Source organism: Pelodiscus sinensis, chromosome 5 (assembly GCF_049634645.1).
Source record: "Pelodiscus sinensis isolate JC-2024 chromosome 5, ASM4963464v1, whole genome shotgun sequence".
NCBI lineage: Eukaryota > Metazoa > Chordata > Testudines > Trionychidae > Pelodiscus > Pelodiscus sinensis.
The window spans coordinates 114553210-114570727 of NC_134715.1; the positions used below are offsets into that span (position 1 = coordinate 114553210).

Consider the following 17518-nt stretch of genomic DNA (forward strand, 5'->3'; position numbering starts at 1 on the left):
GGGACACTTGGAACGGAGGGAGTCAGCCCCTCGCACCAGCCCTCGGTGCAGAGGGGAGAGGGCAGCTCAGCTCGCTATGGCTCTCTGGGGGGCTCGGATGCTGCTGCGGCCTTTGGCTTCTCCCCTTTGCTGCCGGGCTGGCTCTGCTCCGAACCCAGGACGCAGCCGCGGGGTAGGGGCAGCCAGCGGGACTCCCGGGGGGCGGAGAGTCCCTCACTTACCTGCAGCTGCTGCTGCCGCCTCCGCCCCAGCCTGCCTCGCTGCAGGAACTGACGGTACAAGCCTGCGCCTCGCCCGCCTCCGCCGGAGACACGCTCGCTCCGCGACTCGGGCGCCCGGCCTGGGGCTGCCGGCGGTGGGGCTCATGGGGCTGGCCGGGGCGGTCGCTCTGCGGGATGGTGCCGCGCTGCTGCCCCGCGGCTTCTGGGCCGCCGTCAGCGTCTGGCTGGAGAAACCCCAGGTGGTGAACAAGAGACTGAGCGGCTCGCGGATCGAGGCGGAGAGCAGAGTCCCTGCCCCGGCGGCGCGGCACAGGGCAGCGGAGGGGAGCGGGGCATGTGGGGATGGGGGCAAGGGGGCAGAGGAGGGGAGGGGCACAGGTGGGGATGGGGGTAAGGGGACAGGGGTAGAAGAGTGGAGGAGCACAGGTGGGGATGGGGGAAAGGGGGCAGAGGAGGGGAGGGGCACAGGTGGGGATGGGGGCAAGGGGGCAGGGGTAGAAGAGTGGAGGAGCACAGGTGGGGATGGGGGAAAGGGGGCAGAGTGGAGGGGCACAGGTGGGGATGGGGGCAAGGGGGCAGGGGTAGAAGAGTGGAGGAGCACAGGTGGGGGTGGGGATGGGGGAAAGGGGGCAGAGCGGAGGAGCACAGGTGGGGATGGGGGCAAGGGGGCAGGGGTAGAAGAGTGGAGGAGCACAGGTGGGGATGGGGGAAAGGGGGCAGAGGGGAGGGGCACAGGTGGGGATAGGGGCAAGGGGGCAAAGGGGAGGGGCACAGGTGGGGATGGGGGTAAGGGGCCAGGGGTAGAAGAGTGGAGGAGCATAGGTGGGGATGGGGACGGGGACAAGGACAAGGGGGCAGAGAGGAGGAGGGGCACCGCTGGGAATGGGGGTGAGAGGAGGGGAGTAGGTGGGAACTGGGGGCAAGGTAGAAAGGAAGCAGGGCAAGTGACTGCTGAGGATGGGGCTTCCACCATGCTGGAAGCTCTCTGGAGCGACTTGGCTAGCATGGTTGCTCAGGGCAGCTGTGAAATGCTGGCCTTCATTAAAGAACTTGGGAAAGAAAAGTTGCCCGAGACAGATGCTCCCTACCTCGATGTGGTCCTCAGAACTCTGTTCCCCAAAAGTCAGCCTCGCCGTTGTTCCACTACATGGAGAAAAGAATTAGTCATAAAAGGTACCTTTAAAAGGGGGAGCTGAATGACAACACTGTGTCAAGAAGACTTCCATTGTGGAAACTAGCTGGGCTTTGAAAATTCAAGTAGTCTCCTGGACCCATAGCAAGAGGGGATGATAGCAAAAGAATTGTCACCCTAGAAATTTCTGTGATGCTCTTTGATTCATATGGATAAACCCTTCAACCTACAGAAGTCAGTAAAGCATTATGTATTTTCAAAACCGAGACAGCCACCTGATTCACAGGGAAAGTCAACAGATTTTTAAAATTCTACTGTAAACATTTCTTTTTCAGTGTGGGATGTCTATTACCATGATACTGGATCCAAGTGGTCTTTGAAAAGACATTGATAGCCCCAAACTAGAATCCACTTTTTAAAATATCATATTTTTTCAGCTGCTTTTCTAATTTTGGAAAACCTATTATTGCCCAAAGTGAAGCACTGAGAAAATTCCAGCTTCTAGATTTCTTCACAGCCTCATGCTTCATAGTGTTGCTAAGTTTAGCCTGTCTATTCCATTTTTATGAACAAGGAGGATACTAAAATAATGCTTCTCTGTTTGAAGAAGGAAATAGATGTATGATGCAACATTCAAATGCTAGCAGAAGTAGGCCAAACAAAAACACAGCTGGTAGCGTAGGTGTAATTGTAATTTTACAAAGTTTGACTATAGCCTTTGAAAGTACAGAACTAAAAAGGACATTGAGCAGCAGCTGTAGAACTCAGTGTAGCTTGTAAGATTTTCAAAGCAGCTTGGATCTTCCTGCCTCTTCTTTGCTTAATAATCAGTGTTGCTTAATAATCCTGGCATTTAGGGTTGCCAACCCTTCAGGATTACCCAGGAGTCCCTAGAATTACAGATTGATCTTTAAGTAAAAATTGTATCATGTGATGAAACCTCCAGAAATATGTCCAATCAGAATTAGCAATCCTATCTTTCATGAAATTTTAAGATTTCTTGAACAGACATGTACAATAATGTATTCTCTGCACAATCTTACTTCATGGCCTGCCAGAGTGGATCTTTACACCTATGTGAAATCCCATTGAAAAAATAGGTGGGGTATGGACTGAATTCTAATACTGGTCCTTGGAAAGAAGTCTAAGTACAAAAGTGAGTAAAAAAAATCTAAGGCACCAACATTGACAGCTGTCTTGAAACACTTAAAAGGCTTGTGATGCTTTCTCAGAACTTTTTAAAAACCTATTTACAGTATGCATTGTACTTCTGAATAATTTTTTGAAGATGGAAAGAAAAATCCATCTTCATGTTGTTGCTAGTCATCATCCCTGTGTCTAGTTGTTTTAAAGCTTCCCCCGGGAAATCCTGCTGATACAGAATAGCTTGGTAGACATGTTCTAGTAAAAATAAATAAAAATGAAAAATTGGAATATTCAGGTTAGAACGTGCTTATTATATCAGACAAGGGACTAGATAAAGATAGATTAAGTTAATCAAGGTCATGCTAAATCCACACGGTGCTCTGTAGAAATGCAGTGCTATCTACAGGCTGGACCTCTCTGGTCAGGCAGGGTTGGGATCTGACCAGTCCTGAATGACCCCTGCCACGGGCCCTGAACCAGCTGGCTCCCAGCCTCTGGCCTCCTCTCCCACGCTTTGCTGCCATCTGCCCCAGGCTGCCTTTGGCGGCTGGGGTTCTCCAGCCCTGGCCTGCACTGCCGCATGCTGCCAGATTTCCCCAGCCCAGTCCTGTGCTGCCACGGCAGTCAGGCTTCTCCAGCTCCTGACTCTGCACTGCCACTGGCTGTAGGCATTCTCTGCACTGCCACAGATGACCAGGCTTTTCCAGCCCCGGACCCCGTGCTGCCGTGGCTTGTACAGCTGCTGGCTCTGTGCTGCCTCAGGCTGCTGGAGCTCTGTAGTCCCACTGTCCCCGGCCCTAGCTGGGCTGCTGGCCCTCCTGCCTTTAGGCTACAGGGCTTTCTGGTCCAGGAGCACTCATGGTCCATACCAGAGAGTGTCGGTTTTCAGAGGTGCAACCTGAAGTCCACCTTTTCTCTGACCCTCCATTCCTTGCTCACTCAGAACTGCTGTTGAATCAGTGGGAATTTTGGCTGCCTAAGGAATGTAAGCATAGGCCCTGACTGCCTATTTGATGCCTTGTGATTATTTTGTTGTGTTAGAATGCATATTTTGATAAAAACAAAACAAAAAGAACAAACAGACATTGACTTATTTGGTATTGCTGTTATCTGAAGGGTGAGGGAGAAATTTGAGAGCAAAATATTTGCTTCAGGATACTGGGATTACCATTATAAATTAATAATGTGAATGTAGATCAATAACAGTAGTGATAATTCTTGTATAACACTAACATATGGAACATATTAAGCAATTCAAGGTTATTTTATAGGAGGCCACATGGCTGTATTGAAAATTTGGGAGGTAAAATCAGTAGCATGTGAGGACTAGTTGATATGCTGTTTATGGTTTGCTGTCCTCTTTGTTTTTCCTTGATAGGTAGTTTAAATGAAATACCATTTTAAGTTATGTGGAAGATATGCATGTGATTCATGTTAGAAAGCGAGACATGATAGCTAGATGGAGCAGGCATTTCAGGGACTGGTTGTTAGCTGGTACAAGTCAGCACAGCTCCATCCACTGGCATCTTTTGAAGATTAACAATGTCATTGGACCAGTTTCCTTTTGATTTAGAAAAAGACACTAAGGAACTTGCTTTCTCCAAATTCATCCAGAATTGATTATTTGGGTTCTTTCTGCTTGTAGTCAGAGGAGGTTGTTTTAAGTATAAGGAGTGAGGTTTAAGAACACTAGGATGTACCATTTGGCTACAAAAAAGAGAAGTTAATAAAAGCCAGCTTTACACAGCATATGTTAACAAGACTAGTCAACTGCCCAGTTATTTGACATCTTCCCATCTTTGCACTAACAAGAAAAAATAGTGAGCAAGAGTATTGTCCGCCCTCCTCCACAAAAATTACAGTTTGTGAGCTATGTGGTTATGCTATCTTGCAAAGAATCCCAAAGATCATTGCTTGCAGTTAAACACAAAGAAGGAATCATGGTTGCTACAGATGCAGAATATTGCAGCCCATTATACTGCACTTTGTCAGAATGAAGTTATCTTTTGTGCGTCAGAGGAAATTCTAACTAACCAAACACCATAGAAGGCTCTTGTACCTGAAATGTATAACTGATGTTCTAGACAGTATTTGAGGGGCAGATGGGAATAGCTGGCTTTTACATTTAATGATTACAGAAAAACAAACAGCAAGTTTGAGGTGGGATTTCCTGGTCTGGCACTCTTGGAACTGCAATGGAGTTTGCCAGACCAGAGAGCCCCAGTTGTGCTCCCCACCCACAACTAAACTCCTGAACCTCGCTTGCCGGGCTCTCTCGTCTAGCAATATCTGTGGTCCTTGTTTAGTAAATCCATTAATTTTGAATTTATTTTGCAGGTTTCCATTTTTAAAGGCACAGTTAGTAGCAATGTTATAATGTCAAATGACTTTCAGTAATAGATATCTAGCCACACATTTATCATACCATATAGTCCCTAGGAAGTCAACTAATATGTTTTATGGCATATCCTCACTACTTGCTGGATCGAAGGCAGCAATTGATCCATACGGGGGAGGGGTCAATGTATCGCATCTAGTATAGACACAATAAATCAACTGCCGAGTGCACTCCCCTTGACTCTGGTACTCAGCCAAAATGAGAAGAGTGGGCAGAGTTGACGGGAGCGCATCAGTTCTTGAGTTATCACTGTGAAGATACTGTGGTAAGCACCCTAAGTATGTCGACTTCAGCTATGTTATTTAAGTGGCTGAAGTTGCATAACTTAGGTTGATGGCCCACGGTGGTATAGACAAGGTGTTAGAGTTAAGCACATATGTAAGTCTCTTTAGGCTCAGGGACAGTACACAAACTGTATAAAAATCAACAGATTTAAATGGCACAGCTGTTTCTTATAGTATACCTTTCCTGAGCATTAGCTTCCATTTTCTCCATCTAAATTGCTTCACTAAGTTGTGCTGTGGTATAAGCAGAAAAATACAGTAAAACTCCAGTGGCCCGGCATCCAGTGGTCCGGCATCCAGTGGTCCGGATCCTGATGGTCCGGCACCATCTGGAACCTGGAAGTGCTCTGGGCAGCCAGACAATTGGAGCTGCTCTGCCCCCGGCTTCCCCGAGTCAGCCGCTGGTCAGTTTCAGCAGCGGCTGACTTGGGGATGCCTGGGGCAGAGCAGCTGGGGTGCTGCCAGGTTGGTCTTGCAGCGCCGAGGGGTGCATCCCCTCCCACTCCACCCCAGACCCCTCATAGCCCCCCCTTCCGATAGTCCGGCATATCTGATAATCCGGCACCCCCTGGGTCCTATAGGTGCCGGATTATCGGAAGTTTACTGTATTAGCTTCTTATTTTTCGTGGTTTAGAATTACCCATGTGTCTAAACAACATAGTAGTCTGAGCCAGTAACATTCCACAGTTTACAAATCTTTTCAGATACCTTTAATGGAACTGTGACCTTTCTACCATTGGAGGAGAATGATGAAGGAAAATATCAGGTTAAGAAGTGCAACATTTATCAAATTCGACTTACACACATTAAAGGAGATGAATGGTGAGTACTGGGGAGAGAAAGGGGACTGCACTGGTCTAAGATCAAACTATCCTTCTTTATAACGTGTCTGGGTGGTTTGATTTGCATTAGATAGGGCCTGATTCATGTGATAAGAGTCCCCTGTCCCTTATTTAAACTGTAATTATCCCATGGCTGCATGTAAACCCCTGAATCCATTCACTTCATCTAAAATTATGTCCCTGTTCTCAGAGACCTGAATTGAGTTCATTCTTCTTAGTTAAGGCTTGATCCTGCTCCTTTGAAGGCAATGGAATTTTCACATTGACCTTAATGGTGGGAAGGATCAACCCCTCAGATTCTTATTGAATGAACCATACTGTGGATCACAATCTCATCTTGCTCATCAGTTCTACCTTCTTTTTTTATAATTGCTAGATGATAGTACTAAAGTGGAAATAACTAGATATTAAATGTTTCTTGATATCGGTATCTGTACAACTAAGCCAGTTCCAGTTTTGCATGGAGAGGATTATGAATTATACCATCCAACTTCATTAAAAAATGTTTATAGTCTATTCATAGTAGAATTAAGCGCTTGTGTCTTTGCAATTTCAGGATCAAAATCAAAGATTTCTCCTACTTGAGACACAGTATGCTAAAATCAACAAAATTAGACCTAGGAATGCCAGATCGATAACAGAGTCCCGCTGAACATTCTAATCCTGATTCCACAAAACACCTAAACATATGTTTAACTTTGGCTACATCTAGACTGTAGTCCTTTTCCAGAATACCAAGGAACGTGTCTGCTTTTCCGGGGGGGAAAAAAATCGGAAAAGCGGACATGTTCTATCACCATCCCTATAAACCTTGTTTTCCGAGGAAGAAGGGATGGCTTGAAAGAGCAGATTTTTCCAAAATTTGGCAACGTAGAAAAGCAGAAAAAGATATGCCAGTTGCAAACCGTATCTTTTTCCGACTTTTGTAGTCTAGACATAGCCTTTTAAGAATGTGAGTAGTCCCATTGACTACCTACATACTGAAAGTTAAGCATGTATTTAAATGCCTTGTTGGATCAGGGCCAGAGAACTGAGCCACAGTGTCAAGTTCCTAGTTTACCCCTCAGCCAGGGCTGCAGTTTTAAATACAGTGTACTCATGTATAATGTTTGGTTTAGCTTTAAATGCCTTAAACAATAGTAATTCCACCACCTCTCCTGGGAGACACTTCTGCTGCCTGACAGCATTCATTGCTCAGATGTTTTCTCTTCAACTCCATCTGTCTTCTGTTTGCATATATTGCCTAGCTGTTTCTTGAACTGCCCTTAATGTCTCATTTTCCTCTTGGATCTTTATACCTTTCAAAGACTTGGATAATGTCATCACGTGTCCTGCAGAGGCTCCAACCCAGCAGACAGTTACATAACATAATGTTCATGAATAGTCCTGTTGAAGCCAATGAGGCAACTGAAGTGAACAAGGTTATGTATGCACTTAAGTGTTTGCAGGATTAGCATCGTAGTCTCCAGATAGCCAAGCTATACATTTTAATTCTTCTGATCCTTCCTGGTATGTTCATTCTTTTATCCCCTACTCTTCAGAGTAGGATTTTCCAAAGCACTCAGCATTGAGCTGTTTCATTCCAGGTAAAGTCAGTGAGAGCCACTAATTACAATGAGAGCAATTAGGCCAGTGCTGAGTGCTTTTGAAAATCCTGTTCTGTGATGCATGCAAAAGATAAATCTGACAAAGCTTGTGTTGAAAGTGGCTTCTGCTGTGGTTTTCTCTTGAACTAACCTTCAGTTTAATCATTGGTATACACTATATTTACTCACACTTCTTATATTTTAAAGGTCTATATCTATGTTAACTTCATCTCCAGAAAACTGGGTTGCAGATGGAATTGTATACCCCAAAACAACATGGCTTGGAAATGAACTATTGTCTAAACTGGCTAAATGGTCCACAGAAAAAAAGCAGAGCGAGTTTAAAAGTACTCTGTCACTCATTTCTGTGGCTAAATACAGCAAGGTTTATCAAGAATTAAAAGAAAAATACAAAGAGATGGTAAAGGTAAGAGTGGTAATAAAAGCCAAGGTCACATTCTCTCATCGTCTTTTCTGCACCCAGTGGTCTTAGTTAAAAGAAGAGAAATCTATTTGAAATTAACTAAAATATTTTTTCTTGACTTTAAAGATTCCTGGGTACATGATGAGAGTTCAGTGTTGTAGCATTGATGGTGGTTATGAATCAGAGTGAACTCTGCACTTGTAATTCGTAAGCAGGCGAAAATAAGCAAAACAGCATCTGAGTTACAGAGCCTTGATGTGCTTCCAATAACATTCCCAAAAGCATCTGACCATCCAGTTTTCCAAAAGTGACTTATGCAATTAGGTACCGAAATCTCACCGAAAGTCATTGCTGCCTTAGGTGCCTGAATACCTCAGACAGGCTGGTTCTTAAGTGACTTGGGAAAATGGGACTTAGGCTCTACTTGGACACCTCAGTGGCTTGCTTTAGGCCTCTGCTGTCAATGTTTTACCATCAAGTTCCCTAAAATTGTCCACCCTGGGCTATGATAAAGCCTGTGTGCATTCACATATGTGGGAGTGTGTGCTTGCCAAACATTTGAGGTTGAAACATTATTTTTTGAACTCCAGTGATCCTTTATCTATTGTGATGGTAAATTTCTTCAGAGCCAGGGAAACCATTCCAACTGTCTCTTCAGTCTGGGGGAGGCATTTTAACAAGTCGTTCCTTTCTGTCTCCGCCTATGGCTGTTGAAGGTGCGATAATACATATGTAGTTGCCCACTTCATGCTCCTTCCAGGGGAGTCGCAGACTTCAGCCAACCCACTTGAGGGCTAGGAAGGGTGTCAAAAAGACTTGGTGGTACACAGTGACATCTCAGTATCTTAGACCAGCAGTTCATCACTCAAGTTCCCTTGAAGTCAGTGTGCTGAAAATTAGCAAGGACTTGAAGGACACTGCCCTGTCAGACAGCTCTGAAATAGATCTGTGATAGGGACCTTTAGATCACAGGGAGCCTCTTATGGCATTTGTGCACAGGAAGAGAGCTCTAGTATTACATTTCTCATCTCATTCCCTTGAAGGATATGTTTTGTTCTAGCCCAAATCCTTTAGTTCTAGAGCCTTTCTCTTCCCTTTTTTTGTTCTGCAACACTAGCAATCAGAATACAGGTACAGTAGGGCTGCCATTCACCTCACTTCTGGCTTCTCAAGTAGTTCTCCTTTGGGGTATGTCAACACAGCAGCATTATTTTGGAATAACTAGCGTAAGCAATGATAGGCATAACTGTGCCAATGGATGTGAATTTTCCTGATTACCTTGTAAGTAAATCTGTGCACATGTGATGAATTAGAGAACAGGTGGAGGACTTTATTTCACATGATTAACTAATCCCAGAAACTTAACTTGACTAAATAATGCAGATGTTCTTTTTTCTAGGGTTCATAAACCCAGTTAGTTTATTGTGAAACTCATAAAAATGTACGCAGACATTCAGTTCCCTTATCATGGGGTAAGATTTTTTTTTTTAATTAATTGTAATGTTTGAATTCCATAATGTTCAGTGGCAGGTTAAAGATAGGATGAGTGTCAAAGCAAATCTAGTTGAGCATGTTCTTTAAAGAGATGTGATTTATAATGACAAAGCAATTGGTAATTTTACCTCTGTATCTGAAGGTGTGGCCTGAAGTAACGGATCCCGAAAAATTTGTATATGAAGATGTTGCTATTGCTACTTATCTGCTGGTGAGTGACATTAATGAGAGATATGCCATCAAGTGCCAGCAAATGCCCCCTTGCCATGTATATTAGCCAAACTGGAGAGTATGACAAAGGATAAATGGATGCAAGTCAAATATCATACATGGTACCTAACACACACAAACCTGTAGGGGATCATTTTAACCTGCCTGGGCACTCAATCATGGATTTAACAGTAGCTATTCTTCTACAAAGGAATTTCACAAGCCAATTACAGACAAAGTGTATGGAATTGAACTTCATATGCAGATTTGATGCTATTTGTGTGGGCTTGAACAAAGACATTAACTGGATGTCCCATTCTAAAACCAACCTTCCATACATTTAACCCCTCATTTATATCAAAAGCTAAGTATGGGATACTTCCAGCCTTCTCAGTCTCATTAGCACCAATACTATAATTGACAAGTACTTTTTTTCTCCCTCTCTGTCCCTTCTTTTTTTTATTATAAATTCTGGGTCACCATTTTTTCCCACTCCAGTTCATCTTAGGGAGTGGGTTTTGCCCAATGAAAGCTCATGCCACACATATATATAATATTTGTTAGTCTCTAAGGTGCCCCAGGACTGCTCATTGCCTTTGAAAATATTCATCCTGAAGGCATTAAACAAATATGTCATTTAGGTTTATAAATTAATTGCTCTGAGATCATCCAATGAAAGGTGCTTTCTAAGTAAGATCCCGTGCACTACCTGGCAAACTGAAGGGAAACCTGTAAGACTTCCTTTTGTGCTGGGATCACATTGGGTTGGTATACATTGTAAAATGGATTGATACACAGATCCAGTCCCTCCCATGTGCATGAGATCCAGTTACCTGTTCACAGGAACTGTGCTGCAGTGTCAACATGCTTAATATCATGACCTGCAAAGTTAAAAATGTAAACACAAGCTGGTATTTTGATGGAATTGCATTAAAATCATAACTTGTGGGAGGGAATGAAGTGATTGTCCATGAAACTAACAAATTAGCAACAATCAAAAGCGCATGCATCAATTATATGTTCAAAGGGATCCTGATATTTTTGTTTTCTTCTAAGCAAAAATAATCCCACTCATCTGATTGATTGTGCCTTTTGTGATATCTGATTAAAACCAGGTCTACGCTATGCCAGAAATTCGACTTAAGATACACAACTCCAGCTAGCTGGAGAATTGCTTAACTGGTGTCAACGTACCTTATTCTGAATTTCTGGGGCAGTCCTACTGCACACGGTCTATTGGAGAAACCTTCCCATTGACTTCCCTTACTCCTCGCAATGCTGAGGAGTACCGGAGTTAATGGGGGCACCCTCAGCATTTGATTTAGTGGATCCTTATCAGACCAAATAAATTGAATCCTGGAAGATTGACCTCCAGAGTATTGATCATCCTGGAAGATTGACCTCCAGAGTTTTGATCATCCTAGCCTTTTGTAGGCCTTGTCTATCTGGTAGTTAGTCATAGAATAGGAGCCTATAATAATTTCTTGTCCTGCAGGCAACAAACAATTATCAGATGAATTGTCTACGCAACTGGGACTAGAATCGGGATTCTCTGAGTCGGTCAACACGTACCTTTTCCACTTGAGCTAAGAGGTTATACCTTAGCTGTCACTGGTAGTAGGTTGCATTTTGTTGTCCATGGACTAGAAAGTGGCATCCCATGCAGATGCACAAAAGCCAGCGCATACATGCATAAGAACGGCCAAACTGGGTCAAACCAAGCGTCCATCTAGCCCAGTAACCAGTCTTCTGGCAGTGGTCAATGCCAGGTGCCACAGAGGGATTTAACAGAACAGGTAATCATCAAGTGATCCCTTTCCTGTCATCCATTTCCAGCCTCTGACAAACAGAGGCTTGGGACACCGTTCCTACACATCCTGGCATCCAGCATCTAGGATTGTAGTTTCCAGCTCTGCCATTGATTCTTTGTGTGACCATCTGTAAAACATTAATATTGCTCCTTTCCTGCTTTAACCACTCAGCTCCTATGTAAGCTCACACATCTCATGTTGATGGTTCCTTGAGGCATGATCCTGAGTGGTGTTGAGTGCTCTCAGCTTCTGTTGGCTTAGATGTGAATATGGAGGATGCTCAAAACTTTGTAGGTGCTTTGCAGGATTGTGATCTTTCTCTCTCTCTCAGGGTGCCCTTGTTCTTATGTGCTTCCATATAACTGTCTTTGCTACATGACCTTGTTGTTCTCCTTCACCACTTGCTTCATTCTCCTGATCTGTTTTTTCTCCTGTCGGCCTCCTGCTGTGGGGACAGTGGGGAAACTCGAAACAAGGTACGTCAGCTCCAGCTACATAATTAACGTAGCTGGAGTTACACCTCTCTTGATTCGACATTCCCTTTTTAGTGTAGACCTGGCCTTAGAAGAGAAGAGGGTTTTCATTTTCTCTTCTAAGCTCTGAAGGAGTTCACTCAATTACTGTAGGGCTTGGAAGCGTCTCATGGCAGGAACTCTCCTTAGTTACACAGCTTCTAAGAAGCATAGAATTCTCCTATTAGGACAATGCTTCATCGAAAGTAGCATGGCCCAGGGGGGAAGGCACCATCTGGGAATCATTGGATTCAACCACATGTACTGCAAAATGAACTGCTCTCTGATGTGGCTAGATTATTTTGCCTGCCTGTACCTTGATCTCCATACCCAGGAAAGGTAGCATCTTAGAAATCTGAAGGCAGGGCCGGTCCTAACCAATTGGTGGCCCTGAGCCAAATGGTTTAAAAACAAACAAACAAACAAAAATTTGTCAAGCAAACAAAAAACAAACCGCCGAGGAAAAAGAGGGGGAGGTCAGGCCGAAATTTGGTCATGGCCCGCCCCTAAGATTGGCTTTGTCTGTAGGGGAAAAGCTACCTCCCTTTGTGTGCTTCAAAGGGTAGCCAGAAACACGCTAACAAAATACCCTTGTGGGAAAATGAGGCAACGTGATAGATGCACTAGTTAGGGGGCTAGAAGATGATGTTGATTTATGTAGCACAAACCAAGATTTCTTATCGCCTGTTGTATATTCTCATGACTGTGTTATTTCTGTCTGAAGTATTTGCTTGGGCTCCTTACCGTAGTATCTCAGCACCTCATACTCTTTAATGTATTTATGCTCACACAAGCTCAGTGAGGTAGACAAGTACTGTTATCCCCATTTTACATAGAGGGAACTGAGGCACTAAGAAAATAAGCGACTGGTCTAAGATCACACAGGAGGTCAGTGGCAAAGCAGGGCATTAAACCAAGATTTCCTGAGTCCCAGGCTAATATCACTACAACTATTCTTTTCCATCTGTGCACATGAGCCTTAACTTTTATTATTAGCTTATGCAACCTGTCACTTGATCTTTTTGCTTGAAAATGTATTGTGCACTCCCACTTGTATACCCTTGGTTATGTCTTATTTAGTATTTAGAAAAGAAGAATGAAGGGGAGGGAGGGATTTGATGGCAGCCTTCAACTACCTGAAGAGGGACTTCAAAGGGGATGGAACAAGGTGGTTCTTAGTTGTGACAGTTAACAGAATGAGGAGCAGTGTTCTCAAGTTGCAGTGGGGGACATCTTGATTGGATATTAGGGAAAAAACCTATTTCACTAGGAGGATGGAGAAGCACTGAAATTGGTTGCCTAGGGAGGTGGTGGAGTCTTAGAGGTTTTTAAGTCCTGGCTTGACAAAGTCCTGGCTGGAATGATTTAGTTGGGGTTGGTCCTGCTTCGAACCGGGGGATTGGACTAGATGACCTCCTGAAGTCATTTTCAACTCTAATTTTCTATGGTTCTATGAATAGCCCTTACTCACAGGGGAAGATCCATTGTAGTCTATATCTCTACTCATGTGAATAAGAGTTTCAGGAATAGGCCACAAATATGGTAGTAATTGAGAAAATGCTTTGAGAGATTAAAACTCATTTTAATTTTGTCTTTGCTTAGATCCTTTGGGAAGAGGAGAGAGCAGAAAAAGGCTTGACTAAGAAACAGTCTTTTGTAGACCTAGGATGTGGAAATGGTCTGCTGGTTCATATTCTGAGCAACGAAGGGGTAAAAATACTAATTTTTTAAAACAAAAGTGGAGCTATTCATTATTCTGGTTCTCTTTTCCTTTATCTAGCTTGCTGACAATGGAATGCAATTAGTTAATGTCCCTAAAGCAAAGTTTTGAATCTCTAATTACCAGAAGGGGGAAAAAAATAACTGATTAGAAGCTTTTGTTAGTAGAAGTGGTTCTTCATTAAATGAACTTGCTGAAGTCCAATGTGAGGAAAAAGAAACAAAATGTAGTTATGCAGCATAGTCATTCTAAGGTCATTGCAAGAGGGCAAATAACAGATTACAACAACAACAAAATCATTTCAGGATCCTTAACTTGTTGTTGATTTTAAGTTAGCTACTAATAATCAAAGCCACAATGGGCCAGAGCTTTAAAATGAAGTTTGCTTGCTTGTGTCAAAAAAGGACACCAGGTAATGCAATGTGTACTAAACATATTGTAGACTATCTTATGGCACAGCCTACGGATTTAGTGGATGCCTGTACTTCCTTTTTGGATTCAGGGAGAACACTTCTGGACTGACAGCACTCTGCACCAACTTAGTTCTTAGAAAACTAAAGTAGCCCTGCTTTATTGCAGGATTTATCCCTTAACAGTAGTGATTAAGCTGATTTCTTGGCAGTTGGCCTTGTTACCCTGCCATTTACCCAGCAGGAAGTATATAACAGCTGATGGTAGTCAGAAGATGAAGTGAGCCAGAGAACCTGTGCTCTGGATTTAATTTTGCTACAGTAATTTGTATCAAAGAAAAATAAAAACTTGTATTGAAGCCAAAGCTCATTCCACAGAGCTACAAAATATTTTTCTATATCACAATAAATGGTCATATAATTGTGGAAAACACCATAGCAGTATCTGGTGTGTTTGAAACATACCAAATACGGGTCCTCAAAGATGATTATCAGAAATGTTTGATGCTGACAATTTAAAAAAAAAAAAAAAAAAGGTTTTATGTGATAGAACAAAATCCTGTGAATTCTAGTGTCTGTTTCATCTCAGAACATTTTCTTCATTTTTAAAGAGAAGTTAATTGTTATAAAAATGTATAGGACTTTGCAGGTATTTTATGAAAAAAAATTAAAAATGTTATAGAAATGTTTATTTTCATCCAACTTGTGTAACATAGGAGACTTAAACTGAAAGTGAAGTTCTTAATTTATTCCTTGTTTCTTAGCTTAGCGTGCAGCCATAGCACTTTATGGTAAGATCCTGTCAGATACATGCTAAACAATGTGGGCAAAGTCAGTACTTTGTATAGCACAAAGCTGTTCCTTTGCCATCCAATTGGCATTTGGGAATTGCTCAATAGGTAAATCAGAGACGAGATGGATAACCAAAGTTCTCTGACTATTAATATTCAGCGAAAATCAGGTCATTTTCCAAAGAGGTGTCACCCAGCATGTCCAGGTTCAATTCTAAATGGGGTGTTTGTATTCTAACTACCTACATTTCCCTTGCTCTTTCGATTTGTCCTGACATTCCGTTTCTATCCCAGCTGTGTTTCACAGAGGTGGCTGCAACTCGGTGTGGATGCAGTAATTGCTGTACAGGTTGGAGATCCCTTGTCTGGCACCCTCGGGACCTGACCCATGCCAAAAGAGGGAATTTGCCAGATCACGGGAGATCCCCTGCTACTGGTCTCCCAGGACGCTCCCCCCTCCTTGCAGTTGGCTCTGCTCCAGCCCCACTGCCGCTAGGCTCCAGGCTTCAAGGCTTGGACTTGGGCTCCCATCTGCTGGAGCTTCCCAGGATGGAGCTCCTCAGCCTCTGTGGCCCCGCTTCTCCTCTGCCTGACTGGGGATCTCCACCTGGACGAGGCTTGCCAGACCCGCTGCTGCCCTGCCCAGCTGGTGCTCCCGGGGACGGGGCTTGCTGGCTGCCTTGCTCTTGCTGCTTACCAGTCTTTCTACTGCTCCACCTGGATAGGGCTCCCTGGGGTCAGAACTCCACAGCTTTCGCGACCCTGTTTCTCCCCCGCCTGACCAGGGATCCCTGCCAGGACAGTACTTGCCTGTTCTGCTGCTGCCTCGCCTGGCCGGGGCTCCTTGGGGAAAAAACTCTCCAGCCGCTTAGTCATGCTTCTCCCACACCCGACCCCAGGGACAGGGTTCACACTACCAGACTCCGGGACTCTCTGATTCAGCAACATGCATGGTTTTGCCGGACCAGAGAATCCTAGATTTTGGAGGTTCAACCTGTATTTAGTTTGTATATTGATTTGGCAGGTTTGTATGAAGTTTTGGAATGAAAGATGTGCTTATAAGTATGTGATAATATGTTTATTTTTAACTAATATTAATCCATATATTTCAGTATCCCGGTAGAGGAATTGATGTGAGAAGAAGAAAAATATGGGACATGTATGGACCACAAACACATTTAGAGGTATTGTAAAAATCGGACATATAGTCACTTTATTTTTCTTTATTCATCATTCATTGCTTCACATTCTTTAGCATTAATACAGTATAACACACAGAAGTACAGTTCTGTCAGCTGTGATGATTCAGCATAGTCATGTTTGTCGGTTGTTGGCAATTGTTGGTGGGTTAGGATAGCTGTTTCATATTGTATCCATGTGTATATACTCAATTTCCCTCCAGTTTTCAGTTTCTAGAACCAGCATGGTTAACCTCCGCCTTCCCCGTCACTCGCCCAAAATAATACAATCTTTGATCTTGAGAGATCAAAGCTTATTTCGTGGTGGTGCTGCAACACCTCATGGTCCTGTCCGCAAGGAAATTGAAGTTCAAAAACATTTGCCTTATTCTTGAGACATTCATAATAGAATCACTCTAAAAATGATTCCAGCAATCCCCTTGCAGTACTACGTGCCATTTTGGAGCAGCATTGTACTCAGTCTTAAAAGGAACAATCGCCTACTATGCTCATTTTGTAATAAGCCATTCCAATAATAGCCTGCAGCAAACTGGACAGGAAAATAGGTCTGAAAGAGGGATTATCTTTCAGATTCTACATTAGCATTTTTATGAGAACAGAGACGACTAGAACACAGGAACATTCACTTTCAATCCAACTGTGCCTAGTCTTCGGTGTATCAAATCTTCATGTCATTTGATCGTTCCCGTTTCCCTTGGTTTCCTTGTTTTCTTTTCTCTAGGCTTGTGAAATTGACTTTCCCTGTTTCTACTCTCTCAAAAGTACTCTAAAGTTTTCCCAGATTCAGTTGCATAAAACACAATCCCTGTATAGTATCAGAGGGGTAGCCGTGTTAGTCTGGATCTGCAAAAGTGACAAGGAGTCCTGTGGTACCTTATAGACTAACAGATGTATTGGAGCATAAGCTTTGGTGGGTAAAGACCCACTTCGTCAGATGCATCTGTTATAGATGAATTCATTTAGGCCCTTCCCCATGGAAGTCATTGAAGTTTTGCCCATTTGCTTTTCCCTGTATAGTTGTGTTCTAGTTGAGGCTCTTGATTAGCATATATCAATAAAGCTTAGTATGACTTTTCCCCACACAGTTTTAAAAAGGAGGAATTTCAGTGCCATGGAGTTACAGGGTTGATACTAGCTTTGATCAGGCCAGCAGTGTTTGTACAAGTCGTTGATGTAGAGTTGCATGTAATAAATTAACAACTTGAACTAATTCACTTCAGTGCTGGCATGCATCATCCCTGCTTTCGCAGTCCCCATCTACGAGAACAGAGACTGCCAGTTGTATCAAACTGGTTAGTGGTACCCAAGTGTGGACAAATAGGGGCTAAATGCAACTGA

General features: G+C 43.4%; 2 protein-coding genes across 4 annotated transcripts in view; one reads left to right on the top strand and one right to left on the bottom strand.

Moving 5' to 3' along the window:
* The window catches only part of ACOX3 (acyl-CoA oxidase 3, pristanoyl), a 64275-nt gene extending 63923 nt beyond the window's left edge, over nt 1-352 (bottom strand). For 2 of the 3 annotated variants that reach the window (XM_075930813.1, XM_075930816.1), the window contains exon 1: nt 222-294. The gene's annotated coding sequence lies outside the window, so the exon portion shown is untranslated. Of the gene's footprint in view, nt 1-221 lie in introns of all 3 variants that reach the window. The other variant, XM_075930812.1, reaches the window with a different exon arrangement.
* A 714-nt stretch (nt 353-1066) lies between these two features.
* TRMT44 (tRNA methyltransferase 44 homolog) overlaps nt 1067-17518 on the top strand; it is a 28985-nt gene continuing 12533 nt past the window's right edge. Inside the window, exons 1-6 of the mRNA XM_014576097.3 lie at nt 1067-1394; nt 5886-6003; nt 7817-8036; nt 9670-9738; nt 13663-13770; nt 16094-16165. Coding sequence (XP_014431583.1) covers nt 1193-1394; nt 5886-6003; nt 7817-8036; nt 9670-9738; nt 13663-13770; nt 16094-16165 — 789 coding nt within the window. The 5' untranslated portion in view covers nt 1067-1192. The remainder of the gene's footprint in view (nt 1395-5885; nt 6004-7816; nt 8037-9669; nt 9739-13662; nt 13771-16093; nt 16166-17518) is intronic.